The sequence below is a fragment of the Peromyscus maniculatus genome, chromosome 15 (assembly GCF_049852395.1).
Source record: "Peromyscus maniculatus bairdii isolate BWxNUB_F1_BW_parent chromosome 15, HU_Pman_BW_mat_3.1, whole genome shotgun sequence".
Classification (NCBI taxonomy): Eukaryota; Metazoa; Chordata; class Mammalia; order Rodentia; family Cricetidae; genus Peromyscus; species Peromyscus maniculatus.
The window spans coordinates 46,052,886-46,066,770 of NC_134866.1; the positions used below are offsets into that span (position 1 = coordinate 46,052,886).

Sequence of the window (13,885 nt, forward strand, 5' to 3'; positions counted from 1 at the left end):
GTAGCATCCATCTATTATTGGTTAGCCAGAACACAACTGATCAACATCTCCATTTTAATGCACTTAAAAAGAGAGCATTATTTTACATTTAGGTACACATACAGCATTTCTTCACTATAATATACCATCTGTAGCAAATATAGAATGCATTTAAATTTGTGTTTGAGTCAATTCAAACATGATTGCTTATTGTATATACTAATAAGGGTATAGGGCACCATGGGAATCTGATAGCCCTATGTGGGAACTTGACCGGCTACTCTACTTTTCTGGTTTAAATCTCAGGTCTTCCTATGCCCCTGAGGCACCTGACACTCTCTTTTTTGTATCTAGTACCTTTATTAAAATTTCCTCCTCTTATTTGAAATAATTACTACACAGCTTATTCAAGCTTTTCATAATACTTCTCAGGAAGTATTTTCTCTTTCTAACTTAAATTTGATTTCCATTGCAATTCTGGTCATCCTGGTCAGCATTCTTTTTTTTTTTTTTTTCATAGACATACAGAAGCAACAGCCTGGCTAGACAGTTTACTTATTCCATTAAACACAAGCCCAAACACAGACATTGCATAGACATACACAGAAAACCTCTGAACCAAGCAACATAAACCAATAACATTACCTCTAATCTGCAGTAACAACAATGAATCTTGTTGTGAAGTGTTAACAGAATAAAAATAAAATTCAGGGCAAATTAACAGCATACCTCCATTCCATGAGAAAAAAAAATGTATCCAAACTTACCTGAAAAAGAAAAAGAAAAAGTAATAAATCTCAAATGAAAGAATACTTCAACATTTTCAATAGATCAGGCAAACTTTTTACAACAATGTGGTTAGTTCCTGTATATATTGTTTTCTGTAAACAACACTTTTAAAGCTTTGATTGATGCAAAAACAGCTGGTAATGATATTTTCTAGTAGCCAAATCTGCTAGTGGGGGAACTTTTAGAGCCATTTTTAAAACTCCAGCACCCAGCTGGGCATTAGATGGCAGATTCAGGAAGGTTAAATCCAAACAGTGGGAAAAGAATATGTTTAACAGTCAGACTGACTTAGATTTAAATCCCAGTTCTATTATAGGCCTGGTGCTCCAAGTCATGTTGACTTTGGGCCTCAGTATTCCTATCTGTAAAAATAGGAGCATTATATTTATTTAACTGGATCATAGTATACAGTTAAGTAAAGCCATTTTATATAACCTCAAAGACCTTATTGGTCTTCAAGCTTGCTCTCATGCTAATGCTTTGCAGTTTAATGTACGGATGAACTTTATGGAATTTAAAATGAATATAAAGAATAATATAGTTCTGTGTTTTTTGCTCTTCTTCATAGGGTAACCAGGTTGGTTTATACGAAATATCAACCATCTAAGTGCTGGGTGGTATAATTTCCCAGTGAAAATTCAGCCACTTTCACTCAGAGTTCACTTACCGTAGACTACAGTAGGCTCCAGTAAGGCCTCTGTGTTTCATAAATGTCCCTGACTGTCTGTTTCCTCCTCCCTGCAGCCTCACTAGCCTTCGAGGCATTCCTGGACAATAGCAGAGATCTTCCAGCCGCCCTCCTTGCACCCCCTTGCTTCTCTTTGCCTCCCAAGTCTCGGTGTCTTTGAGCCATGCCTCTAGGGGTGCCTTCACATTGACAAAGACTGTTTATGTCCTTTCTGAAAATCCCAAGTGTCCCCCCAGCCTGGACTTCAGTTCTTCTCCACCTGCACTACATTTTTCACGCATTTATCACCCCATAGCACATCAGATACATTTATTTAATTACATTTATGAGTTTACCTGTGTTTACACAAGTTACACTAAATACTACCTTCCTAGATAGGCTACACAAAAACTGGGGTTTCTCTGTGTTTTGTCCATTATTGAACAGCCAGGACTTTGAAGTGCATAGGGAAGAAGCTGCTCCAAAAAACAAAACAAAACAAAAAAAAACCCCAACAACACTTCTTTAAAGAATGGATAAAATACCCATGAAAAAGCCAAGCATACTTAAAATGTATATAATAAATTTTAATTTATATGAAAATATGCCATTTTATAACCATAACCTACTTGTATGTTTATAATGCAAGTATTCCATATTTATTATACATACACACATTTAATTAAATTGCTAGCTAGAGATAAATCATTTTCCTGAATAACTTTCATGAGGGAAAGTGTGGTCATGATTAGACCTGTTGTCTCTAAGTGGACCAGTGCAGGCATATGACACACCAAGACCAAGTTCTCAGCACAAAGGAGATTTATTCACCCCAGAGGGACAAAGGGCAGGGGATAAGAGACAAGGACAGGAGATGGAGGATGAGGAGAAGGGGAAGGGAACAGGGGAGAGGGGAAGGGATATTTGTTGGGGTGGGGTAAGGGCAAAGGACTGTCTCTGGCTAGAGAGCGGACCAATGGCAGTTTATAAAAGTATAAAGGGAAACCCAACCCCATGTTAGGATGAGGTGTTTAATTTTAATTGGGTGTGTTAACTAGGGCAGCCAAAACAGGTTTTTGATTACTGGATTTTAAACTTTGATAGATGGACCTTGGTAGTCAGCTTCAGGAGGAAGTGGCCAAATAAGGGAACAGGCCTTGGTGGCTAGCTTTAGGAAAGTAATCTGATGGTTTTTTTTTTTTTTTTTTTTTTTTTTTAGCAAGGCAGAGGGAATGGGGAGAAGGGCAAGGCCTGCCAGAGCCATGTTTGCCATGCTTGGGCTAGCTGGAGTCCCTTCAGCCTGGGGCTTTCACTCCCTGCTTCCTAATAACCCTTTTGTGGTTGAAGCCTTAAGACAGTTCTGGCTCACAAAATACACACACCAATAAGAGAGTTGCCGGTATAGACACCCTGCTGTCCCTCCTCCATCCCTCTACTAGGGGGACCAGTGAAGCCCACTAGCATAACTGGCCACTTTCTGACCTCAGAGCTCCCAGTTGATGACAGGTAGCAAGAGGAAACAGAAAGAAACTTTGTGCGCCAGGGAGATGGCTCAGGAGGGAGAGGGTTAGTCCCTCCACATTGAGAACTTTGGTTCAGTCTCCAAGAGCCCAGCACACCACTGCTTACCCCAGAGCTAGGGACGGGGGAGGCAGAGACAGGAGGAGCAGGGCACCTGGTATCTTCCTATGGATGTCACAGGCAGGTAAGTACACTGGGATACTCATTCACATATATTCATGCACCCTGCCCCCATCAACACACATGCAGAAGACACAAGAATAAAGGAAAAAGAAAAAAACCCTTTCCTGGTATGTGATTTGGATGATGGTGTTAAGGCAACAATATACTCATCATAATGAACAGAAGAATTATGTACATTAAATTTGGAAGAAAAAAAACACTATTATATATGTGTGTGTATAATTATATGCATACATACATATACTTTTTAAAAAAAATTTAGGGTATATGTGTGTGTTTGGGGTGGTATATGATTTGGATGATGGTGTTAAGGCAACAATATACTGGTATATGATTTGGATGATGGTGTTAAGGCAACAATATACTCATCATAATGAACAGAAGAATTCTGTACATTAAATTTGGAAGAAAAAAAACACTATTATATATGTGTGTGTATAATTATATGCATACATACATACATACATACATATACTTTTTAAAAAAAATTTGGGTATATGTGTGTGTTTGGGGTGGGGACATAAACATGCCATGGCACACATGCGGAGGTCATGAGAGTTCTCTCCTTCTGCCACGTGGGTCCCAGAGATCAAACGCAGGCTGCTAGGTTTGGTGGCAAGCACCCACCTTTACTCACTGAGATACCTAGGCAGCCTCTCACACTGTGTTTCTTCTGGGGTTCGAATCCAGACTCTCACACATTCTGAGCAAGTTCTATCCACGCTCTCTGTCCCCGCACTCTCTCTCCTCAGAACACCCATTCTTAAGTTCCTTTGTTTCTGTTGCTACTTAACTCCATACTCCAGGCTTGTTTGTTCACATCTTGCTTTTACTTTGGGTAAATTTAACTCCCTCTTCATTCTTGTTGCAATTGGTAAGGATCCGACCGAGTCTTTTCTGATCTCTCGTCCCCTTTTTCACTTAGCTGTATCATAATTTTTAGCTAGATGCACTGCACATATATTATCATGGTTCGTGTATTATTACTGTGTACATCTTGCTTACTGTGCATACAGAGCACAGCTTTGGCTTTGTACTTAGATACTTTCTAGCCAAGTACCCCGAGGATGATCAATCCAATGGATAACCTAGTACTTTGGTTTTCTTCTTTCAGAGCTCATCTCAGGACCCTCCGATCCCTTGCTTCAGTGTATGCTTTCAGGCTTGTTGGTTTCCAGGTACCCTGTGGATGATCCAATATCCTGAGCATCCTCTCTGTTGTCACTTGTGTTGGACTCCGTGACTTACCCGTGAATAGCTTCCCGTTTCTGTTTAATAACTGGTCATATCTTACAGAGTGAGCCGCATTTAGCGTTCTTCACACCTTGCATGACTCGCATTGGCTCCCTTTTGCATTTATAGGCTAAAAATCCTGGTTGTGTTGTATAGTTACAACGTTCTTTCTCTCGTTCTTTCTTCTTTCCTCCCCCAAGTCCTCCTAGATCTCCCCCTAGCCCAACTTCATGCTCTCTCTTCTTCCTTTCCTTTCATGTCAAGGACAATCAGTTCTGTCCAGCCTCCACCCTTGATGGAGTGTGGTGGACCCACCAGCGGACACACTCTTAGAGAAACTGACCCTTTCTTTTCCAGCAGCTAATAACTGCTCATAGCTCCTCAGTGGCAGTTGAAATCTCCCACCCGACTCCCCTCTTCATGCTGGGATTTGGTCTGGCTTGGCCTTAAAGAGATCCTAGGCATGCTGTCAGGACAGCCATGGGTTCACATGTACAGCCACCCTGCTCTTTCTAGGAGATACTGCTCACCTGGGGTTTCCCACTACTCTTGGCTGCCCCAATCAACTCCTCTGCAATGATCCCTGAACCTCTGGGGAGTTGGGGTGTGGTACTACATTCCTCTAGGACTGAAAACTCAAGTCTCCCATTCTCTGCTCCCTGCCCAGTAGTGGGTCTCTCTATGCCAAAGGTCTGCTGCAAACAGAAACCTCTCTGGTGAAAGTTAAAGGTGTTTGCATCTATAAGAATAAAGACAAATCACTAGGAATTGGTTTAATACCATATCAATTTAGCAGAACAATAGTAGGCTGTTCTCTTCTAATACCTATGACCTAGTTTTTAAAAACTGTCTTCTAATATGGACACCTGATTTTGACAACAGAAACTCTCCGCTACTTTAAGCCTTTTTTTCTCTTTTTTTCCCCAAGACAGAGTATCTCTGTGTAGCTCTGGCTGTCCTGGAACTCTCTTTGTAGACCAGGCTGGTCTCGAACCCATTGACTGGCTTTTGTCATTGTGCCTTATACATGATTCCTTAGGTACCATCTCCTTTCCTGAAGATATTTCTTGGTTGGTTGATTCTCAGTGGGCTTTGGATTTTTTATTTTTTATTTATTTATTTATTTATTTATTTATTTATTTATTTATTTATTTATTTATTTATTTTAAATCTCCCCTACGATGTCTCAGTTTTCTCAGAGTTCTATTTTGGCTTTTTCCTGCTTGTTTGCTATGACCTCTTTGGTTTGCCCTGTTGACTGTCTGTCCTCTCAAACTTACACTGGTGCTCATCCATTTACATTTGAACAGGGGCACCAAACAGCATACCTGAGCAAACTGCCTATGGGATTTCAGTATTGGTCAAATGGTGAGAACCCAGCATTTCTTTAGGACCGCCCCCCCCCCGCCCCCCACCGCCGGAATGTCAAAATGCAAAGGTCTTTCCGCTGAAACAGGCTTCTCTTTCCAGAGGAAAACACTACCATCGTCAGCCTGAGGGAGAACAGATACTGGCTCCCTTCACTCTAGGTTTCAGCATTTCTTGGTGCAGCCCTTACTGGAATGCGGAGGCCTGCACTGTGTGTGTTTATCCAGCAGAGGGCATAGTGCTCCTGCCCAAGATCCATGCCGCACCTTCTCTCCCATGGAAAAGCCTGCAGCCAATGACTGGCTGAAGGAGAACTGGAAGATAATACCATAGTCTAAAATCTTCATTTGGAAGCCTCCCAGGGGTCAGCTGAGGACTTCAGTGAGCCTTTAACCCACCACCTCCTCCCTTTGATCCAGGCAGTACTTCCCTATAAATGTGCCGGACACTGACACCATTCTCTCTCTCTCTCTCTCTCTCTCTCTCTCTCTCTCTCTCTCTCTCTCTCTCTCTCTCTCTCTCTCTCTCTCACACACACACACACACACACACACACACACATCTTCTGCTTACCAGCACCCAATAATATAGGTCTCCTTCATCTGTTCTTCCAGCCCCTCATATCGGCTCTCAGTGTGGATCTGCTCCCTTAGTCTTAAGGCACTCCAATATCATGACCATAGGAAACAGACCTTGGGTATTTCTGCAGTGGGGGTTGTGGGTAGGGATGGAGCCTGCGGTGGGAAGGAGGTAGGAAGCCTTCCTTCCCATTCCTACACTCTTTAGCTTAAATTCATATATTCAATTAGAGATACCGTGAGCCTATGTGGCCAGTTCATCACAATTAAATGAAAGAGCACATTTTTTAATGACTACTGATGCAATAAGTCTTTTCTGTGAGTGTGAATTAAAAACCATTTTAATGAGCAAGAGAAAAGCTGAGGAAAATTTCAACTATTGCACGGAATGTTTATCTCTCCAGTCCAGTTAAACAATAACAAAATTCTTCTCCCTCAACCAGAGAAGAGAAAGTCAAATAATTGGTAAAGCACTAGCTTGACAATTAAAAGTGTGGGTCCCCCCCCAATTGTTAGACTTTTAAGAGCTTTGAATATGCTAACTGGAATGTAACTATTCTGGAAGATGAAAGAATTTCCCAGAAACAGAAGCACCTTCCACTCCCACATCAATCACATAACAGTCAAACAGCTTTTAAAGCAGGCTCTGGGGCTTGCCGCACATGCATCTGAAACAATTTCACACTAACATCAGGACCTCTGTATTTCCTACAGGATCCTTGACCTTATTGACATTAGTCAGGGAGGCAGAATGAATTTCTAGCCACCTGAAGAGCACCATGATTGTACTGGGGAATTAGGGCAAGTTAACTCACTGTTAGGCGAGAGCCTTTCTCCAGTAGAGCTAATTGCCTGCTAAATTAAAATTCATCATAATATTTGAATCAGGATCATTTAACGTAAAAATGTTTCCACTCTAAGAATATTCTACACTAGGAAGCAATTTCTTACCATCCTGAAGTTTGTTTAAGCAATGTGCCTACATTGAAAGAATCTAGCTTTGTATTCCTACTTCTGTATTTGAAAAAAGTACTCTCTGGCTCACCAACACCATCAGAAACTGACAATAAATACAAGCGCCCACGTTTAGTGATGTTTAAGATATTTTACATAAGGTATTTTCTTCCTAGAGATTTAAAATATTTATTCACTCAATGAAAGACTCTGGGAACCTTTCTAGTAATGCATGAGCTTAAGTCCATGAAGTTGAACTTACTTGACATGGAGTCATTTTTCATGTAGCATTACTCACAGGGAGGGAGAAGGCAATCTATCATTAATACTACAGGGTAAAACAGAGCCCCCAATTTCTCATTAGAAACGGTGATTTTTATGAAGGTACCCAATGTCCCCATTAAAAAGAAACACAGAACAGGTAGTTTGACAATACGTATGTGCTGATAGAGCAATATGAGTCAGGACTTTCCCCAGATAGAGCTTCATGCTATCACGGCTTTTTTGCCCTGTTATGCTATAATTCCAAAATACATTATTTTTTAAAAGATTTATTTATTTTTTTATCATGTATATAGTATTCTATCTGCATGCATGCCTGCATGCCAGAAGGCGGCATCAGATTTCATTATGGATGGTTGTAAGCCATCATGTAGTTGCTGGGTTTTGAACTCAGGACCTCTGGAAGAACGGGCACTGCTCTTAACCTCTGAGGCATCTTTCCAGCCCCAAAGTGCATTATTTTTACATTGGCAATAGTTGTATATTCTTGTGATGTGCAACATGGTGTTTTAATAACCAGATACATTATAGCATGACTGAATCAAGCTTGTAGACAAAAGCATTGTATTGTATACTTAAAACTAAATGACCACAATGCTTAGAATCTACTCTTGAGTCAGTCTCACACATACAATAGTTTGTTATTAGTTAGTCTTGTTGACATACAATAAATGTCCAGAACTTCTCCATTGTCCAACTGAAATTGCTTGCTATGTGAACAACATATTTGCTACCTCTGAGTTTCCTGTGACCATCACTTTACTCTCTATTTCTCCCAATTGAACTTTTTAAGAATCCACAAAACAAGTAAGTCCACACACTATTTGCCTTTGCATTCCTGGATTATCCTATTCAACATAACTCTTTCCAATGTTATCTATATCAGTGCAAAGGACAGAATTTCCAAAAAAAAAAAAAAAGAACTTAACACAATAGTAAATAAGCAAACTAAAAATGACCACATGACCTTACTCATATATGAAATTTAAAAAGTGCAACGTATAGAAGTAAAGGATTGAGTTGCATTTATAGAGGTAACTGAAGCTGAGATGAAGATTGGATTTGAGAGTTGGTAAAATAACATGAAACAAACAAAACCCTCATAAACTTACAAAAGAAATAAGTCCAAAAGATATGCTTTACAGCATGGTGACTAAAGCTAATGATACCAGTTTATATTCTTTTTGTATTCTTTTTGTTATTTTGTTTTGAGCTATGTCTCACAATGTGGTCTAGACTTGCTTGATAGTCACTATGTAGCCTAGGCTGGCCTCTGACTTGCAGGAATCCTATACTTGTTTCCTATGTGCTAGGATCACAGGTGCACACCATCATGATTACTTTCACTGTGCTATGCCTGGCCCTCAGTAGATATTATGCACTCTTGAAATATGCAAAGTAGTTATAGAGAGTGGATGTTTTTAAAAATACTAATTAAGTGAGCTAATGTTCATGTTATTAGATATATTTAAACACTGAAATGTACCCATTTCCAAACATATACAATATTATCTGTTGATTGTTAGAAAGAGAAAAATTTAAATATACATTTCTCAAAGGATATAAATCACCAGCAGGCACATGAACAAAAATGAAAAAAAAAATCCGGTACCACTAACCATCAGGAAATACAAATTAAACCCACAATGACATATGCATTAAAATGAATATGATTAATGTTAGCTGGGTGGTGGTGGCACAGGCCTTTAATCCTGGCATTCAGGAAGCAGTGGCAGGTGGTTCTCTGAATTTGAGGCTAGCCTGGTCTACATAGCAAGTTCTAGGACAGCCAGGGCTGCACAGAGAAACCCTCTCTCAAGAAAAACAACAACAACATCATGAAGATGAAAAGAGAATCTTTACATTAGTATCACCATTAAGGGAAACTATTGAAAAGTATCACTAAAAACTAAATTAAGTACCATATGATCCAACATTCAAGACATACAGATGAAATCACTGTGTAGAAGATCTTATGAGTGCTTATGAGCACTAGATTTCAGTGCATCACTATTCACAATAACCAGGATACAGAATACACTGAAATGTCAATCAGCAGAAGAGAAGAATTAAAAATTACACACAGGAGAGAGAGAGAGAGAGAGAGAGAGAGAGAGAGAGAGAGAGAGAGAGAGAGAGAGAGAGAGAGAGAGAGAGAGCATTCAATCGTTTAGAAAAGAAAATTTATAACTCTTGCTTTCTTTTGGATGGAAGAAAAAGGCTCATGGAAGATCCTTGTATCCTTGTGACACACACTGTAACATGAGCCAAATATTGAAGATGTATCTTTGTTGAAGTCAAGAACAAAAGGAGACCAAGAATATAACTATTAAGATTCTGCTTAGTTATTGAAATAATACAGCAAGCATATTTTAATTAAGTAATTAATGCATTGATTTATTTTAGGAGAGTAATGTGAGTATGAGTTTTGAGAATGAGACATTGAGAGTAAATTTTAATTTTGTACCTTCGAATCTTCTAAACCTTCACTGTATATTATACAAAATGCACAGCCTGAAAAGATGGAGTTTGAAAACAGGTTCACAGGCGCACTCCAAGAGACTGAGGAAACTTCTGGAATTGTGCAGAACTGTGGCCACTCTCTTTTCCTCAAGAGAATGGAGCCATACATTTCATCAGCTTTTTAACCACTCTAAGACAACTCCAAAAGGAGACACACATCTAAATATTCTTTACTTCTGAGTGAGGAACTCATTTACCCACAAGTTGGCTTTCTATAATCTTGGAAAGTGAGTCTCCTGTTTCTCAAGAAGTAATTTTTAATGCCTCCTTGTCCCTAAACATAATTTACTTATAATCAATGATTATCATTATTTTAATTCCAAACTTGCAAATCTTGTAACATCTAACTTTTAAAAATTTTACTACCTACATACATATACACAATTAAATTATTTTTCTTCTATTCTACCCGGAAGATAAATGTTGTGAGGGTAGTATTTTTATTTGTCTAGCTCTCAATAGACTTTATTTTTTTTAATCTGTATTTCTAGGTTAAAGACAAACAAACACAGAAAAATCTATCAGCACCGGTTTCCTCAGAGCCATCTTGCTCAAGAACTCCTATGTAGCTCGCTCCAACACAAAGGGTGGGTCTGCTCTCTCCCTGCCCCTATTCTTGCCTTCCTTCTTTATTGGCATTACCTCCTGACCACTGCCAATGCATGGTTTGTGATATCTGCTGGAGGAGGCCTGAGATGGAGAGCATCAAGGTGAAGTAACAGCCTTCAACAGGCCAGTTGAGACTGATGCAGAGGGCTGACTTGACGAGGCTGAGGGCTGCCCTATCTGTTAATATTTGTTATCCAAATCCAGACATACATGTGTACAAATCTGCCTGTGGCTAGCATAAGAATGAGGGACAGAAAGAAGTAGAGATGGGAGGAGACTCACCAGAACTTGGATGTGCGAGATGAAAAGTCAGAAAAGAAGAATGACTGAAATGTCTAGATCTGTTGCTGACGTGAACGCAAAAGGGGAAGTTGAGAAATAGGCAAACTTGGACATAGTCAGGAAACATATGTCTGAAAAGAAGCTAGGTTGAAAGGTATAGATGGAAAGGTATTTGATAAAAGGCAGACTTTGGGATCAAAACCAGGAAAATGGCTAAATTTTGCATGTCCTTTACATGCTTTTTGTGGCAATGTACTTTATGATGGGGACTATCTCAAGAACAAAGCACATGGAAAAAGAATAAAAGCCAGAGAAGAAGGAAGATTCAGAATTATAGGTACAAGTTGTTGGAATGAGATGATGAAGACTGTCTACCTACATACACAAAGTAAGCACTTCTACACAAATACATGCTGATGTTTCAGTGTGCAGAAACTGGCTGCTTTGCGTCCTGCATGAAGCCCCTCCCCTCCATTGTACAGCTAAGTTTTTCTCAATCAACAAAGGCTAACTTTATACATAACAACATTGACATTAGTTCAGATTACCCCATTGGTTTTTTTTTTTTGTTTGTTTCTGGCATGTATTTTCAAGTCACATATACTCTGTGTGCACCTCTAGAACTAAGAGACACTCATTACTTTTAATTCAGACATCATAGAGAACTCATCTCCAACAAAGAGCCCACACTGGTCACAGTCTGAGGACTAGAATAGTTGAGCATTCTCCTTTTTCTTCCTTTTCCTCTGAATCTCAAATTCAGTTAACATTTTTAACATTCCACAAAGCATGCACTATAATTAAATGTAGAAGGTAATTCTGATAAACTTGAGCTCTTTAAAATATATTTAGGCTATAAAAGTTGAAAATATTCTGTTATTTACTGTCTTGGTTTGTGGGGCTTAACACTTACAATTTTAGATGAATGTATTTTCAGATTGAAGGTATCATATATGTTTTCCACCTTTAATACTCTAGAGAGTTTCCCTTGTGGTCCGAAAATACAGTCTGTCATGTGGGCTGCCAAAGACTCGCCCAGATCCGCTATTTGTATTGGCAGATAGATGATAGCAGATGGAATCGAGCATGGGCCCTGTCTCATCAGGAAGACTGCAGCCTCAGAAGAAGGGATGTGCCCCTGTAGCATTGTGTTGCTTGTTCCTCTGTCATCAATGTCACTGTCTCAGTTGGTAAAAGGGGATCTGGCAAGGCACTGTATGCAGAAGGCAAATGCCACCCTCATTTCTACAGGCATACTCTCTTCACTCACATCTTGTCTTTTTGCCTAGGGCCGGCTTCTGGGCTAAGATGTTTTGCCAGCCTAGTTTCTCTTGGCACAATATAGAGGCATAATATTATCTTGAAAGCTTGCATTGCCATTAATATTTATTCCTGCAGGGTTATCAGTCTGCTAAGAAATGAACACAAAAGCAAGTCAACAACTTATCCAGTGTATACAGTACTCTACATTTATTATATTGTATAATCACATGTTTTAAATTAATCCAAAGGAAATAATAAAAACAAACCTATTTATATTGTTTATCAAATGCAAGGCACAACTTTTCTTGGGCTATTTTCTTCTTTTTTTTGTCCTATTTTGATGTGTTAGTTCTGTTTTAGTTCATTATTTTATTTCATTATTACCTTTAGAAGCCTGTTTGTTTTCTAATCAGAGACAGAAAGGGGGCAGATCCTAATGGGAGAGGAGGTTGGGAGAAACTGGGAAGAATAGACAGAGAGATAACCATAGTCAGGTTATATTATATGATAAAAAAAATCCATTTTCAATAAAAGGAAAGTAAAAGAATAAGAACTAAGAGCTGAGAATGGACAGTTAAGTAAAGAAGTATGGTAGTCAAACATCTGTCTCCTGCTAGGGTCTTTCATGACCAATCCATAATTAGTACATAAACCCTACATGAGCCAGGCAGTGGTGGTGAAGCCTTTAATCCCAGCACTCAGGAGGCAGAGCCAGGCGGATCTCTGTGAGTTCGAGGTAAGTCTGGTCTATAGAGCAAGATGCAGGACAGGCACCAAAACTACACAAAGAAACTCTGTCTCTAAAAACCTAAAATAAATAAATAAACAAACAAATAAATAAATAAGTAAATGAATGAATGAGTGAGTGAATAAATAAATAAATAAATAAACAAACCCTACATGAAAATACTATAGATTCTTTTAAAATGTAAGGCATAATTTAGAGAGTAATAGGTGAAGTTTTCAAAGCCTTACAATACATGCATTATTAACTTCATTTTAGATACAATAGAAAGCTATAAGAGTAGTTGTTACTTATAGTAATATAATGGCAATAAGAGATGACACTAATATTTTGTTCATTACTTGTGTTCATTAATACTATGTTAGATATCACATATATGTTATATAAATATATACAGACACATTTTAGACACATATGTAAGCCTAGAATCGCTTCTCATGACACCCCTGTGAATTTGACATCATAATGCTCATTTAGAAATGAAAGGCAATACTATAAACAGATAATGCTATTAATTAAGGGCAGCTAACATTGTAGGTTTAGGAGGCATATATCAGCAAGCACAGAGGTTATCTTAGTCTGAATAGATGTTGACATTACCACCTTCCCTTTTGAAACGATGGAATGCTAGGATTTCAAGAAGAAATAACAAGGAGATGCTAAGTCTTCATATTGGATATATAGTTGAACACATGGTCCATTCAGTCAATGTGCTAGGTAATAAGGAACGTCTTCTAGAAACACAGGTGAAAGGAAAGTTTTGACTTGAGTTAATGTGTAGAGAGACATACAGTACATTGAACCTGTTGGAAATGCAACTTAGCACGTTTTCTGAGGACCCACTATGCACAAAGCTGGACACAATACAGTCATCATCACAGTCCTAGGAACTTGTGCTCTCAGGAGGAA

At 38.9% G+C, this 13,885-nt stretch overlaps 1 protein-coding gene across 14 annotated transcripts in view; it reads right to left on the reverse strand.

The window, feature by feature from the left end:
• Nucleotides 1-13,885, reverse strand: part of Pde4d (phosphodiesterase 4D) — a 1,451,136-nt gene that overhangs the window by 336,610 nt on the left and 1,100,641 nt on the right. Inside the window, exon 2 of one of the 14 annotated variants that reach the window (XM_076552303.1) lies at nt 709-746. The exons of the other annotated variants lie outside the window; for them this stretch is intronic. Coding sequence (XP_076408418.1) covers nt 709-746 — 38 coding nt within the window. The remainder of the gene's footprint in view (nt 1-708; nt 747-13,885) is intronic. 14 annotated transcript variants of the gene reach the window in all.